Source organism: Rhinatrema bivittatum, chromosome 6 (genome assembly GCF_901001135.1).
Source record: "Rhinatrema bivittatum chromosome 6, aRhiBiv1.1, whole genome shotgun sequence".
Lineage (NCBI taxonomy): Eukaryota > Metazoa > Chordata > Amphibia > Gymnophiona > Rhinatrematidae > Rhinatrema > Rhinatrema bivittatum.
This window is the reverse complement of record NC_042620.1, coordinates 1,017,622-1,033,821: the sequence shown is the minus strand read 5'-3', so window position 1 is coordinate 1,033,821 and position 16,200 is coordinate 1,017,622. Positions and strand designations below refer to the sequence as shown.

The window sequence follows — 16,200 nt, the reverse complement described above, 5'->3', positions numbered from 1 at the left end:
TTTTTTCTTCATTTTGCCTCTTTACCTTACCATTTTTCTCATTGGAGACTGATTTTACATCTCTTTGTCCCTCAACTTGCAGGTTTTCCTGAAAGAAAGACTTGAGAAGAAGCTGGAGAAAGCCAGAGAAACAAAAATTCAGAAAGCTGCTACGATTATCCAAGCTCACATCCTGGGCTATATGGCAAGGTCCATTCTCCCTTCCACGTCATTGCACATACCACCCAGAATCCATTCAACCCAAACGTTCTCCTTACTCTTCCACCTTCCCCTTAACCTCACCCCACCCCATATATTTCCAAATACCTCTCTGGCTTGCACAAATTGGAATAGAAGGGGCGGTATTGCTTTGGTTTCATTCATCATCATTTTCTTATAGAGAGCAGCATGCACAGTTAGAGGAAACACATTCAGCCTGGATGAATTTTGAGTATGATGTTCTTCAGGGCTCTTCCATGTCATCTGTTTAATGTTTACTTGCTTCCCTTATGTATTATTTTAAGTAGTTAGGGAGTGTTTTATTTTGTTTACACAGACGACATTCAGTTTTATATTTTAGCTGCTTTGAATGGTGATTGATGGCACTTTTAAGCAATGTATGGATGCTGTGAACACCTGGTTCAGTGAGTATAAATTAGTGCTTAATGTTGCCAAAACTGACCTATTGTGGGTTGGTAAGCACTTGCCTCTCAAAGGTTTCTCAAATTTTGAATATGCAAGCCATCAGATTCAAGTGGTAAGTGAAGCCCCAAACTTGGTGTCATGCTTGATTCTAAACTGTTGCATTTGGCAGTATATGGGACGGGCCTACGGACTGCCGCACTTTCCTTCAGTCCCAATCCTGGTGGAAGAAGTCCTAATGCCAGGGAAAACCCCTAAATGGGCCACAGCAGACTGTCACATTCTCTTGCTCCCAACACGAAGCTGCTGCTTTCCTGGGCCCGCCTAATGCACATGCTCACCCAACATCGCTACTCTTAAAGGGCCCATGGCAGGAAAAGGCCAGTGGCACCTGATTTTATTCTCACAGACATAGGCCTACAAAAGGCCACTACTGCAGCTCCTCCTTGCCTCAGCAATAGGTCCACTACTGTGAAGTAGAGTGAGTTGCCTCAGTGTTCCTGGTCTTCATCTCATCTTTTCCTGATTTTTGGCTCTTCAGTTCATGGTCTCCTTCATTCCTTGTTGCCATGGTCTTCATTTGTGGTCATTCTTCAGTTCTTCGGTGTCTTAAGAACATAAGAACATGCCATACTGGGTCAGACCAAGGGTCCATCAAGCCCAGCATCCTGTTTCCAACAGTGGCCAATCCAGGCCATAAGAACCTGGCAAGTACCCAAAAACTAAGTCTATTCCATGTAACCATTGCTAATGGCAGTGGCTATTCTCTAAGTGAACTTAATAGCAGGCAATGGACTTCTCCTCCAAGAACTTATCCAATCCTTTTTTAAACACAGCTATACTAACTGCACTAACTACATCCTCTGGCAACAAATTCCAGAGTTTAATTGTGCGTTGAGTAAAAAAGAACTTTCTCCGATTAGTTTTAAATGTGTCCCATGCTAACTTCATGGAGTGCCCCCTAGTCTTTCTACTATCCGAAAGAGTAAATAACCGATTCACATCTACCCGTTCTAGACCTCTCATGATTTTAAACGACCCCCCTCAGTCGTCTCTTCTCCAAGCTGAAAAGTCCTAACCTCTTTAGTCTTTCCTCATAGGGGAGTTGTTCCATTCCCCTTATCATTTTGGTAGCCTTTCTCTGTACCTTCTCCATTGCAATTATATCTTTTTTGAATGCGGCGACCAGAATTCTACACAGTATTCAAGGTGCGGTCTCACCATGGAGCGATACAGAGGCATTATGACATTTTCCGTTTTATTCACCATGTCCTTGTCTGTCCACCTGTGTTGTTCCTTGCCTCCCTGCCTGCCGGTTCCTCCCACCTGCCTTTGGACAGATCTCTGGTTCAAACCTCTGCCTGACTCCTGACTACGCTAGAAATCCACCTGCCACTGACCACTGCCTGCCTCTTGACCATGTCTGAATTCTGCTTGCCTTGACAATCGCATGCTCTCAGACTATGATGTACCACCTGGCCTGTAACCTATCTTTTTCCATGGATCTCCAGCTTAGCAGAGGCCTCCATCTAAGACCTGCTGGCCCCAGCATCTGAGGGCTCAACCTAAGAGGAACAAGGGCTGGTATAAGTGACGCTCTAGTTGGGCCTCTGCCTCAGCCAGCTGATAGTGGGGACCTGCAGAGATTCACCCTGCAGGTTGTGCCATCTCCACCTCAGTCCAAGAGTCCATACCCGCAAAATAAACTGAATCTATGCACACAAATCAAAGAAGTGGTAAATACTTCTTTTAAGCGACTATTGTCAACAGTTCTGTTTAGAACAGTATTGAAATCACTATCCCATTGGTTATCCTCTTTCCACTATGTCTCTGAGATGCCAATTGTTACCCGCAAGGGAGTCCCCGGGTGCCGGCGTTCCGTTCCGGGGTCGACTTCGGGCTTGCCGCGGCTCCGAGCGAGTTGCTTCGTGGCCACGCCCCCGCATGACGTCAGACGCCGACAGGAGCGTCTGTTTGCGCAGGAAACTTGAGGGATTTAAAGAGGGTTCTTTCTCTTCCTTTTTGCTTCGGCCACAAGTAGAGTTTGGATTGCTGCTTGCTGACTTTTTGGTTTCCTGTCGTTGCCTGACCCGGATTGCTTCTTTGGATTTGTTGCCTGCTGCCTGCCCTGACCTGGACTGTCTCTTTGGATTTGCTGCCTGCCCTGACCTGGACTGTCTCTTTGGATCTGTTGCCTGCTGTCTGCCCTGACCTGGACTGTCTCTTTGGATCTGTTGCCTGCTGCCTGCCCTGACCTGGACTGTCTCTTTGGATCTGTTGCCTGCTGCCTGCCCTGACCTGGACTGTCTCTTTGGATCTGTTGCCTGCTGCCTGCCCTGACCTGGATTGCTTTGTTGGATCTGTTGCCTGCTGCCTGCCCTGACCTGGACTGTCTCTTTGGATCTGTTGCCTGCTGCCTGCCCTGACCTGGACTGTCTCTTTGGATCTGTTGCCTGCTGCCTGCCCTGACCTGGATTGCTGCTTTGGATTTGTTGTCTGCTGCCTGCCCTATCCTGGACTGTCTAAGGGACTTCTCTGCAGCTTCTAACTCCCGGATTCCATCCGTTGGCTCTGCGGGACAAGGTAAGCGGTCATTGACCAAGGTTCCACTATTTTGCGTAACAGTTGGCCGAAGCCATGGAATCGGTAGATTTGACAGATCTTCAAGCCATCCCTGGTATGGCGTCCTGCTTACAGTAACAGCAAGGGGTCCTCGATCAAGTTACCGGAGTACTAGACCGATTAGTCGCTCGCATGGATGCTCTGGCTCATACACCTGCGGCTCCTGCAACTCCTGTCGAGGCTCCAACTAACCCTATTCGTCTACCTCCTCCTCCACGTTTCAACGGATCAGCGGCACAGTGTCGAGGTTTTATTAATCAGTGCCGAATGCACTTTTCATTACAGCCATCCTCGTTTCCCTCAGATAAGACTAAGGTTACGTTTATCTTATCTTTGTTGGAGGGTCCAGCCTTGGCTTGGGCATCACCGTTTTGGGAGAGAGACGACGCCATGCTTAATAACCTGAACAGATTTTTGAAAGAATTCCGCCTCATCTTTGACGAACCAGGACGATCTACTTCTGCGGCCAATGAATTATTACAAATCAAGCAGGGTTCTCGTTCGTAGGCGACTTTGCCATTCAATTCCGGACTTTAGCTGCAGAGCTCGCTTGGGGAGAAGATAGTCTCATCGCTATCTTTCGACAAGTATTATCGGAGAATATAAAGGATGAACTAGCAGGCAGGGACCCTCCGGAATCCTTGGAGGAGCTCATTCGCCTGGCCATTTGTTTGGATTTACGCTTCCAAGAAAGAGCTCGAGAACGTTCGGTCCATCACAGAACATTTCATTTGGCTCCTACCTTCCAACAACCCATTGTAGTTCCACAGTCTTCTGAGGAGCCTGTGAACACCGAGGAACCCATGCAGATAGACAGATTCTGGCTATCTCCAGAGGAATGGCACCAACGGAGATCGAGAAACCTCTGTATGTATTGTGCAGGAGCGGGCCATTTCATTAACAAATGCACCAACAAGCCGGGAAACTCCTGGACCTAGGACGGGTAGGAGAGGCCTCCCTTGGTCTCGCTATTCCCTCTCCCCAGCTATTGATTCCAGTGACCATCAACATAAACGAAGAACCTATTATACTGCAGGCTTTCATAGACTCAGGGGCGGCCGGCAATTTCATAGAGGAAAGCCTGGTGAGGAGTCATCAAATTCCTGTGGAAACACTACCCATACCCCTTTCAGTTACTTCCGTATCTGGACAGCCTCTGGGCATTCGTATATCGCAGATCACCAAACCCCTGCTTATGAATTCCGGGGTTCTTCATCAAGAAACTCTTTCAACTGTATGTACTTCTTCGGCAGTCAACCAAGTGATTTTGGGCCTACTCTGGCTACGCAAACATCAACCCCGACTGGATTGGGCGTCACTACAATTAATCAGTTGGAGTCCCTTTTGCTTTCAGAACTGTTTAAAGAAGTTTCAGAAATGTCAGATCCAGCGTTTACAGATCTAGTCACCCATTCCCACTCTGTATCAAGAGTTTGCGGATGTCTTTAGTCAACAACAGGCAGAATCTTTGCCGCCGCATCGAGACTACGATTGTGCGATTGAGATCCTTCCGGGGAAGAATCCTCCCAGAGGCAGGATTTATGCTCTGTCTGAACCCGAATCAACAGCCTTGACGCAGTATATTCAAGAAAATTTAGCTCGGGGATTTATAAGACCTTCTACTTCTCCTGCGGGGGCAGGATTCTTTTTTGTCAAAAAGAAAGATGGAACGTTAAGACCTTGTATCGACTACCGGGGATTAAATAATATTACCAGGAAAATTAGATATCCTATTCCTCTCATCTCTGAACTATTTGATCGAATCAAAGCAGCTCAAGTTTTCACCAAATTGGACCTGAGAGGGACGTACAATTTAATTAGAATTCGAGAAGGGGATGAGTGGAAAACGACCTTTAACACACATGATGGACATTATGAATATAGGGTAATGCCGTTTGGACTTTGCAATGCCCCGGCCGTATTTCAAGTCATGATCAGTGATTTATTTCGGGACATCCTCTATTCTCATGTCATCGTCTACTTGGATGATATATTAATCTACTCTGACAATATGGAACAACACCAAGAGCATGTGCGACAAGTCCTTCAACGCCTTAGAGAACACAAACTCTATGCTAAATTGGAAAAATGTGTCTTTCATAAGAACCAACTACCTTTCCTGGGATATATTATATTATTTCCAACAAAGGCATATCTATGAACCCAGATAAACTTAAGGCCATCTTGAACTGGCCACAACCGATTGGATTGAAAGCCTTGCAAAGATTTCTGGGATTCTCTAATTACTATCGACAGTTTATTCCAAACGTTTCCTCTCTAGTAGCTCCTCTGACTGCCCTCACTAAAAAGGGGGCATCCGTTCAGACCTGGCCAGAGGAGGCTGTCCATGCCTTCCTTTACTTGAAGAAAGAATTCATTAAGGATCCCTGTCTTCAACATCCCGACTCCAACAAACCCTTTATTCTTGAAGTTGACGCTTCTGCGGTGAGGGCTGGGGCGGTTCTGTTACAGCCGACAGACAATGGGAGAATGTGACTTGTGCCTTTTTTTCTAAGAAGTTTTCCTCTGCGGAGAAGAATTATACTATTGGAGACCGGGAACTTTTGGCCATAAAATTAGCCTTTGAGGAATGGCATCATCTCTTAGAGGGAGCCCGACATACTGAAACTGTCTATACGGATCATAAAAACCTAGAATATCTTGCGAAAGTGCAACGGTTAAATCCCCGGCAGACCCGGTGGGCACTTTTTTTTAGCAGATTTAACTTCATCCTCCATTTCCGTCCCGCACAAAAAAATGTGCGGGCAGATGCTCTCTCCAGAAGCTTTAACCTTACTGACATACCCGAACCTCCTCAATACATCATAGATCCTGCTAAGATTCAATTGGCCGCTACCTTTACAGTGCCCATTGGTAAGACTGTGGTCCCCAGACGTCTGAGGTTAAAAGTGCTGCGTTGGGCACATGATGATCATCTGGCAGGTCACGCGGGGGTCTCACGTACCAGTGATCTACTTTCCAGATATTATTGGTGGCCGCACTGGAAGGAGGACATCAAGGCTTATGTAGATTCCTGTTCCGTTTGCGCAGCTCAGAAGACTCCTAGACGGAGACCCGTGGCCCTTCTTCAACCATTACAAGTTCCCACAAAACCATGGACTCACATTGCCACCGATTTCATCACTGACCTTCCGATAATAATACTGTCATATGGGTGGTGATTGATCATTTTTCCAGAATTGCTCACTTCGTCCCACTTCCAAGTCTACCTTCTGCGTCAGAACTAGCTCAACTTTTCATTCATCACATCTTTCGCATTTATGGGTTACCCCTCAGTATTGTTTCTGATAGGGGTGTGCAGTTTACGGCTCGATTTTGGACAGAACTGTGCAAACTTCTCAAGATTAAACTTCAATTTTCCTCCGCTTATCACCCGCAAACTAATGGACTCACGGAGCGTACAAATCAATCCTTAAAAACCTTTCTTCGTTCTTATGTCAAACGACAGGATAATTGGGCCTCCTTGTTGGTTTGGGCGGAGATATGTCACAATAATCATTTGGCTCAAGCTACAGGGAGGTCTCCGTTCTTTATAGTATTTGGTAGACATCCTCGTCTTCCATTACCCATTGCCACACCTTCTGTATATCCGGCTGTCAACGATACCATTGAATCCCTAACCCGTTTATGGACCGAGACACGAGCATTATTATTAAAGAACGTCTGTAAAATGAAGACTCAAGCGGATAAAAGGAGAAATCCGGCTCCTCAATTCCAGGCTGGAGATTTCGTCTGGCTAAGCACACGTAATTTTCGGTTGCGCATGCCCTCATTGAAATTAGCTCCATGCTTCATTGGACCCTTCCCGATTGAGAAACGGATTAATGAAGTCACCTTCAAGCAGCATCTACCCTCCTCTATGCGTATTTATAACACTTTCCATGTATCTCTGCTCAAACCTGCAATTTTTTCTTGGCCTTCCAGAAGGAGGAGGTCTGGGGCGCACCTTATTCAGAATGATAATCAATTTGAGGTAGAGGAGATTTTGGATTCCAGGAGGTGTAGGGGACAATTACAATATCTAATCTCCTGGAAAAACTTTGGACCTGAAGAGAACACATGGGAACCTGTTCATAATATCCAGGCACCTCGCCTACTTAAGAAATTCCATCAACGTTTCCCCTTCAAACCTAGACCCAGAGAAAAGAGAGGAGGGCCTTGCAGGGGGGATACTGTTACTCGCAAGGGAGTTCCCCGGGCACCGGCGTTCCGTTCCGGGGTCGACTTCCGGCTTGCTGCAGCTCCGAGCGAGTCACGTCGTGGCCACGCCCCTGCATGACATCAGACGCCAACAGTAGCGTCGGTCTGCGCGGGAAACTTGAGGGATTTAAAGGGGGTTCTTTCCCTTCCTTTTTGCTTCGACCACAAGTAGAGTTTGGATTGCTGCTTGCTGACTTTTTGGTTTCCTGTCGTTGCCTGATCCGGATTGCTTCTTTGGATTTGTTGTCAGCTGCCTGCCCTGACCTGGACTGTCTCTTTGGATCTGTTGCCTGCTGCCTAAACTGACCTGGACTGTCTCTTTGGATCTGTTGCCTGCTGCCTGCCCTGACCTGGACTGTCTCTTTGGATCTGTTGCCTGTTGCCTGCTGCCTGCCCTGCCCTGGATTGCTTTGTTGGATTTGTTGTCTGCTGCCTGCCCTGACCCGGACTGTCTAAGGGACTTCTCTGCAGCTTCTAACTCCTGGATTCCATCCGTTGGCTCTGCGGGACAAGGTAAGCGGTCATTGACCAAGGTTCCACTATTTTGCGTAAAATTTGGCCGAAGCCATGGAATCGGTAGATTTGACCGCTCTTCAAGCCATCCCTGGTATGGCGTCCCGCTTACAGCAACAGCAAGGGGTCCTCTATCAAGTTACCTGAGTACTAGACCGATTAGTCGCTCGCATGGATGATCTGGCTCGTACACCTGTGGCTCCTGCAACTCCTGTTGAGGCTCCAACTAACCCTATCCGTCTACCTCCTCCTCCACGTTTCAAGGGATCGGTGGCAAAGTGTCGAGGTTTTATTAATCAGTGCCGAATACACTTTTCATTACAGCCATCCTCGTTTCCCTCAGATAAGACAAAGGTTACGTTTATCTTATCTTTGTTGGAGGGTCCAGCCTTGGCTTGGGCATCGCCGTTTTGGGAGAGAGACGATTCCATGCTTAATAACCTGGACAGATTTTTGAAAGAATTCCGCCTCATCTTCGACAAACCAGGACGATCTACTTCTGCGGCCAATGAATTATTACAAATCAAGCAGGGTTCTCGTTCGTAGGCGACTATACCATTCAATTCCGGACTTTAGCTGCGGAGCTCACTTGGGGAGAAGATAGTCTCACCGCTAACTTTCGACAAGGATTATCGGAGAATATAAAGGATGAACTAGCAGGCAGGGACCTTGCGGCATTCTTGGAGGAGCTCATTCGCCTGGCCATTTGTTTGGATTTACGCTTCCAAGAAAGAGCTTGAACGTTCAGACCATCACAGAACATTTCATTTGGCTAATACCTAGTTGAGCAATGGATGGGAGGGGATGGTGTCACTGTCTGGTTGTGGCAGGGGGTAGGAGGGAACGGTGTCTCCTGCCTAGTTGAGCAATGGATGGGAGGGGATGGTGTCACTGCCTGGTTGTGGCAGGGGGGTAGGAAGGAACAGTGTCTCCTGCCTGGTTGAGGCAATGGATGGGAGGGGATGGTGTCTCCTGCCTGGTTGTGGCAGGGGGCAGGAGGGAACAGTGTCTCCTGCGTACATATGGGAAGGGATGGGAGGGGATGGTGTTACTGCCTGGTTGGGGGAGGAGGGAGCAGTGTCTCCTGCCTAGTTGAGCAATGGATGGGAGGGGGATGGTGTCACTGCCTGGTTGTGGGAGGGGGTAGGAGGGAGCAGTGTCTCCAGCCTAGTTGAGCAATGGATGGGGGGGGGGGGGGGATGGTGTCTCCTGCCTAGTTGAGCAATGGATGGGAGGGGATGGTGTCACTGCCTGGGTGTGGGAAGGGATGGGAGGGGATGGTGTCACTGCCTGGTTATGGGAGGGGATGGTGTCACTGCCTGGTTATGGGAAGGGATGGGAGGGGATGGTGTCACTGCCTGGGTGTGGGAAGGGATGGGAGGGGATGGTGTCACTGCCTGGGTGTGGGAAGGGATGGGAGGGGATGGTGTCACTGCCTGGTTATGGGAAGGGATGGGAGGGGATGGTGTCACTGCCTGGGTGTGGGAAGGGATGGGAGGGGATGGTGTCACTGCCTGGTTATGGGAAGGGATGGGAGGGGATGGTGTCACTGCCTGGTTATGGGAAGGGATGGGAGGGGATGGTGTCACTGTCTGGGTGTGGGAAGGGATGGGAGGGGATGGTGTCACTGCCTGGGTGTGGGAAGGGATGGGAGGGGATGGTGTCACTGCCTGGGTGTGGGAGGGGATGGGAGGGGATGGTGTCACTGCCTGGGTGTGGGAAGGGATGGGAGGGGATGGTGTCACTGCCTGGGTGTGGGAAGGAATGGGAGGGGGAGTTGTCACTGCCTGGGTGTGGGAAGGGATGGGAGGGGATGGTGTCACTGCCTGGTTGTGGGAAGGAATGGGAGGGGATGGTGTCACTGCCTGGTTGTGGGAAGGAATGGGAGGGGATGGTGTCACTGCCTGGTTGTGGGAAGGAATGGGAGGGGATGGTGTCACTGCCTGGGTGTGGGAAGGGAGGGGAGGGGATGGTGTCACTGCCTGGTTGTGGGAAGGGATGGGAGGGGATGCTGTCACTGCCTGGTTGTGGGAAGGAATGGGAGGGGATGGTGTCACTGCCTGGGTGTGGGAAGGGATGGGAGGGGATGGTGTCACTGCCTGGTTGTGGGAAGGGATGGGAGGGGATGGTGTCACTGCCTGGTTATGGGAGGGGATGGTGTCACTGCCTGGTTGTGGGAAGGGATGGGAGGGGATAGTGTCACTGCCTGGGTGTGGGAAGGAATGGGAGGGGGAGTTGTCACTGCCTGGTTATGGGAGGGGATGGTGTCACTGCCTGGTTATGGGAAGAGATGGGTGGGGATGGGAGGGGATGGTGTCACTGCCTGGTTATGGGAAGAGATGGGTGGGGATGGGAGGGGATGGTGTCACTGCCTGGGAGTGGGAAGGAATGGGAGGGGGAGGTGTCTCTGCCTGGGTGTGGGAAGGGATGGGAGGGGATGGTGTCACTGCCTGGGTGTGGGAAGGGATGGGAGGGGATGGTGTCACTGCCTGGTTGTGGGAAGGGATGGGAGGAGGATGGTGTCACTGCCTGGTTGTGGGAAGGAATGGGAGGGGATGGTGTCACTGCCTGGGTGTGGGAAGGGATGGGAGGGGGATGGTGTCACTGCCTGGTTTTGGGAAGGGATGGGAGGGGGATGGTGTCACTGCCTGGTTTTGGGAAGGGATGGGAGGGGATGGTGTCACTGCCTGGGTGTGGGAAGGGATGGGAGGGGATGGTGTCACTGCCTGGGTGTGGGAAGGGATGGGAGGGGACGGTGTCACTGCCTGGGTGTGGGAAGGGATGGGAGGGGACGGTGGGAAGGGATGGGAGGGGATGGTGTCACTGCCTGGGTGTGGGAAGGGATGGGAGGGGACGGTGTCACTGCCTGGGTGTGGGAAGGGATGGGAGGGGACGGTGTCACTGCCTGGGTGTGGGAAGGGATGGGAGGGGACGGTGTCACTGCCTGGTTGTGGGAAGGGATGGGAGGGGACGGTGGGAAGGGATGGGAGGGGATGGTGTCACTGCCTGGGTGTGGGAAGGGATGGGAGGGGATGGTGTCACTGCCTGGGTGTGGGAATGGATGGGAGGGGATGGTGTCACTGCCTGGGTGTGGGAAGGGATGGGAGGGGATGGTGTCACTGCCTGGGTGTGGGAAGGGATGGGAGGGGCAGAGTATCCTATTGGTTTTGGCACCAGAATCCATTTTCTAAATCATTTTTTCTTTTCTGCCTTTGTACTACAGGAAGAGTTACCGTAAGGTGCTGCTCAGTGTGGTGACAATTCAGAAGAATTACCGAGCTCACTTCTACCAGCATCAGTTTGTGCAGCTCAGGGAGTCAGTACTTGTCTTGCAGAAAAACTGGCGTGGGCGGGAAGTTCGTCGTCTGTACCGGCAGATTCTGCAGGAGAAGCAGACACACAAAGCAGAGGAGGACAGGATGCAGCAGGAAGAGGAAGAGAAACTTCAGAAAAATTATGGCGAGGAAGAGGGAGGGCTCCAAGAAGGAGAGCAGAAAAGGTAAATGACTACTTGGTGACCTCCATTCCTTCCATTCATGTGAGGTGTAAATGATGGAGAATTCAAACTGAAATCTACGGCAGGGTGAGTTAGAACATAAGAACATAAGAACATGCCATACTGGGTCAGACCAAGGGTCCATCAAGCCCAGCATCCTGTTTCCAACAGTGGCCAATCCAGGCCACAAGAACCTGGCAAGTACCCAAAAACTAAGTCTATTCCATGTAACCATTGCTAATGGCAGTGGCTATTCTCTAAGTGATCTTAATAGCAGGTAATGGACTTCTCCTCCAAGAACTTATCCAATCCTTTTTTAAACCCAGCTATACTTACTGCACTGACCACATCCTCTGGCAACAAATTCCAGAGCTTAATTGTGCGATGAGTAAAAAAGAACTTTCTCCAATTAGTTTTAAATGTGCCCCATGCTAACTTCATGGAATGCCCCCTAGTCTTTCTGTTATCCGAAAGAGTAAATAACCGATTCACATCTACCCGTTCTAGACCTCTCATGATTTTAAACACCTCTATCATATCCCCCCCTCAGCCGTCTCTTCTCCAAGCTGAAAAGTCCTAACCTCTTTAGTCTTTCCTCGTAGGGAAGCTGTTCCATTCCCTTTATCATTTTGGTAGCCCTTTTCTGTACCTTCTCCATCGCAATTATATCTTTTTTGAGATGCGACGACCAGAATTGTACACAGTATTCAAGGTGCGGTCTCACCATGGAGCGATAGAGGCATTATGACATTTTCCGTTTTATTCACCATTCCCTTCCTAATAATTCCCAACATTCTGTTTGCTTTTTTGACTGCTGCAGCACACTGAGCCGACGATTTCAATGTGTTATCCACTATGACACCTAGATCTCTTTCTTGGGTTGTAGCACCTAATATGGAACCCAACATTGTGTAATTATAGCATGGGTTATTTTTCCCTATATGCATCACCTTGCACTTATCCACATTAAAGTTCATCTGCCATTTTGATGTCCAATTTTCCAGTCTCACAAGGTCCTCCTGTAATGTATCAAAGGGGGGGGCAGTCTTGAATCTAATGATCCCTCTGCTATCCACAGTGCTAGATAAACATTAACTCTTCCATCTCATGAGCTCAGTCTCTCTGCTGCCTGCACCCAGGAGACCTTGAGCACTCTATCGGCCTTTGGGGTCAGTCTCTCTGCACTACTGTCTGCAGCTAGGAAATTCCAGCATGCAGTGATCGTCTCTCTAGGGTTAGTCTCTGTTTCCTGCATCCAGGAGGCCTCAACACTCATTGAGTGTCTCTCTGGGTTCATACCCTGTATCTTCTGCATTCAGCAAACCCCAGGACTCAGTGAGTGTCTCTCTGGGGTGAGTGTGTCTGATGTGTTCATCAAGGAGGCCCCAGGACTCAGTGATTGTCTGCTGGCTACATACAGGATGCTCCAATACTCAGAGATTGGCTCTCTAGTGTCAGTCTCTCTGCATCCAGCAAACCCCAGGACTCAGTGAGTGTCTCTCTGGGGTGAGTGTGTCTGATGTGTTCATCAAGGAGGCCCCAGTACTCAGTGATTGTCTGCTGGCTACATACAGGATGCTCCAATACTCAGTGATTGGCTCTCTAGTGTCAGTCTCTCTGCATCCAGCAAACCCCAGGACTCAGTGAGTGTCTCTCTGGGGTGAGTGTGTCTGATGTGTTCATCAAGCAGGCCCCAAAACTCAATGACAGTCTCTCTGGGGTGAATCTCTCTGCTGCCTACATCCAGTAAACGCCAGTACTCAGTGACTGTGTCTTAGGGTCTGTAGGTAAGCAGCACAATTTTGAATTTATAACCTCCAAATTTCACTCTTGCTAGCTACGTCCATTGGCTGATAGTATCTGAAAAAAACACCAGTTTTAGACTAGGGATCTGACAGGCCTTCTATTCTTTATTAACAGAGAGCAGGAGAAACTGGATGGTGAGCTGCTGACTGCTCAGGTAAGGACAGTCTCTTTCTACTCTGCAGGGAGGCTCATATTCAATCACTGTCCAGATAGCAAAGTTAGTTCCTGATTAATCACACTCGTTTTCCATAGACACAGAATGTGAATCAGGACCTTAACCACACAAACTTATTTGGGTAACTTTGGAGGTCAGCCACACTACTGAATATCACCAGCTATCTAGAAGTTATGTGGTTAACTTCAGGATAGCTCCTTCACCTAACCAGACTTAGCCGGCTAACTCTAAATATCATAAATAGCCTGATAAATTAGCTGCTTAACTCAACTCCTCCCAGTTATGCCTCAGGAACTGTCCAAACCTTCATTTACCAGATAATTTCTGAGTTATACAGCTAAATGCTTCTGAATATGGAGCTGGGGATGTCGCCTTTGCACTGTAACATCTGTACCTTACAGTGGGAATCCGTGTCTCACTGGAAACAAGCAGTGAGATGTCAGTGAGTCCATGAAAGTGTGCATGAATATGGAGCTGGGGATGTCGCCTTTGCACTGTAACGTCTGTACCTTACAGTGGGAATCCGTGTCTCGCTGGGAACAAGCAGTGGGATGTCAGTGAGTCCATGATTTGAAAGACCTCTATCATATCCCCCTCAGCCGTCTCTTCTCCAAGCTGAACAGGCCTGGATCGCCCCTGGAGCCCTTTTTTAAATATTGGGGTTACATTAGCCACCTTTCCAGTCTTCAGGTACAATGGATGTGCTCTAGCACAGCATAAGAAAATAAGAAATTGCCATGCTGGGTCAGACCAAGGGTCCAACAAGCCCAGCATCCTGTTTCCAACAGAGGCCAAACCAGGTCACAAGAACCTGGCAATTACCCAAACACCAAGAAGATCCCATGCTACTGATGCAATTAATAGCAGTGGCTATTCCCTAAATAAACTTGATTAATAGCAGGGCAGAAAGCCTGTGAGGGAGTCAGTTGGACCGTTAGATGATTGAGGGGTTAAAGGGGCACTTAGAGAAGATAAGGTCATCGTGGAAAGATTAAATGATTTCTTTGCTTCGGTGTTTACTGAAGAGGATGTTGGGGAGGTACCCGTAATGGAGAAGGTTTTCATGGGTAATGATTCAGATGGACTGAATCAAATCACGGTGAACCTAGAAGATGTGGTAGGCCTGATTGACAAACTGAAGAGTAGTAAATCACCTGGACCGGATGGTATACACCCCAGAGTTCTGAAGGAACTAAAAAATGAAATTTCAGACCTATTAGTAAAAATTTGTAACTTATCATTAAAATCATCCATTGTACCTGAAGACTGGAGGATAGCAAATGTAACCCCAATATTTAAAAAGGGCTCCAGAGGCGATCCGGGAAACTACAGACCGGTTAGCCTGACTTCAGTGCCAGGAAAAATAGTGGAAAGTGTTCTAAACATCAAAATCACAGAACATATAGAAAGACATTGTTTAATGGAACAAAGTCAGCATGGCTTTACCCAGGGCAAGTCTTGCCTCCCAAATCTGCTTCACTTTTTTGAAGGAGTTAATAAACATGTGGATAAAGGTGAACCGGTAGATGTAGTATACTTGGATTTTCAGAAGGCGTTTGACAAAGTTCCTCATGAGAGGCTTCTAGGAAAAGTAAAAAGTCATGGGATAGGTGGCGATGACCTTTCGTGGATTGCAAACTGGCTAAAAGACAGAAAACAGAGAGTAGGATTAAATGGGCAATTTTCTCAGTGGAAGGGAGTGGACAGTGGAGTGCCTCAGGGATCTGTATTGGGACCCTTACTGTTCAATATATTTATAAATGATCTGGAAAGACGACGAGTGAGATAATCAAATTTGCAGATGACACAAAATTGTTCAGAGTAGTTAAATCCCAAGCAGATTGTGATAAATTGCAGGAAGACCTTGTGAGACTGGAAAATTGGGCATCCAAATGGCAGATGAAATTTAATGTGGATAAGTGCAAGGTGATGCATATAGGGAAAAATAACCCATGCTATAATTACACAATGTTGGGTTCCATAATAGGTGCTACAACCCAAGAAAGAGATCTAGGTGTCATAGTGGATAACACATTGAAATCGTCGGTACAGTGTGCTGCAGCAGTCAAAAAAGCAAACAATGTTGGGAATTATTAGAAAAGGAATGGTGAATAAAACGGAAAATGTCATAATGCCTCTGTATCGCTCCATGGTGAGACCGCACCTTGAATACTGTGTACAATTCTGGTCGCCGCATCTCAAAAAAGATATAGTTGCGATGGAGAAGGTACAGAGAAGGGCTACCAAAATGATAAGGGGAATGGAACAACTCCCCTATGAGGAAAGACTAAAGAGGTTAGGACTTTTCAGCTTGGAGAAGAGACGACTGAGGGGGGATATGATAGTCCCATCTAGCCTGACAGTCATAAGAAGATAAGAAAATGCCATACTGGGTCAGACCAAGGGTCCATCAAGCCCAGCATCCTGTTTCCAACAGTGGCCAATCCAGGCCATAAGAACCTGGCAAGTACCCAAACACTAAGTCTATTCCATGTAACCATTGCTAATGGCAGTGGCTATTCTCTAAGTGAACTTAATAGCAGGTAATGGACTTCTCCTCCAAGAACTTATCCAATCCTTTTTTAAACACCGCTATACTAACTGCACTAACCACATCCTCTGGCAACTAATTCCAGAGTTTAATTGTGCGTTGAGTAAAAAAGAACTTTCTCTGATTAGTTTTAAATGTGCCCCATGCTAACTTCATGGAATGCCCCCTAGTCCTTCTATTATCCGAAAGAGTAAA

At 48.2% G+C, this 16,200-nt stretch overlaps 1 protein-coding gene across 1 annotated transcript in view; it reads left to right on the top strand.

The window, feature by feature from the left end:
• LOC115093339 (unconventional myosin-X-like) overlaps positions 1–16,200 on the top strand; it is a 556,890-nt gene that overhangs the window by 171,019 nt on the left and 369,671 nt on the right. Inside the window, exons 21-23 of the mRNA XM_029604967.1 lie at positions 83–189; positions 11,201–11,476; positions 13,394–13,433. Coding sequence (XP_029460827.1) covers positions 83–189; positions 11,201–11,476; positions 13,394–13,433 — 423 coding nt within the window. The remainder of the gene's footprint in view (positions 1–82; positions 190–11,200; positions 11,477–13,393; positions 13,434–16,200) is intronic.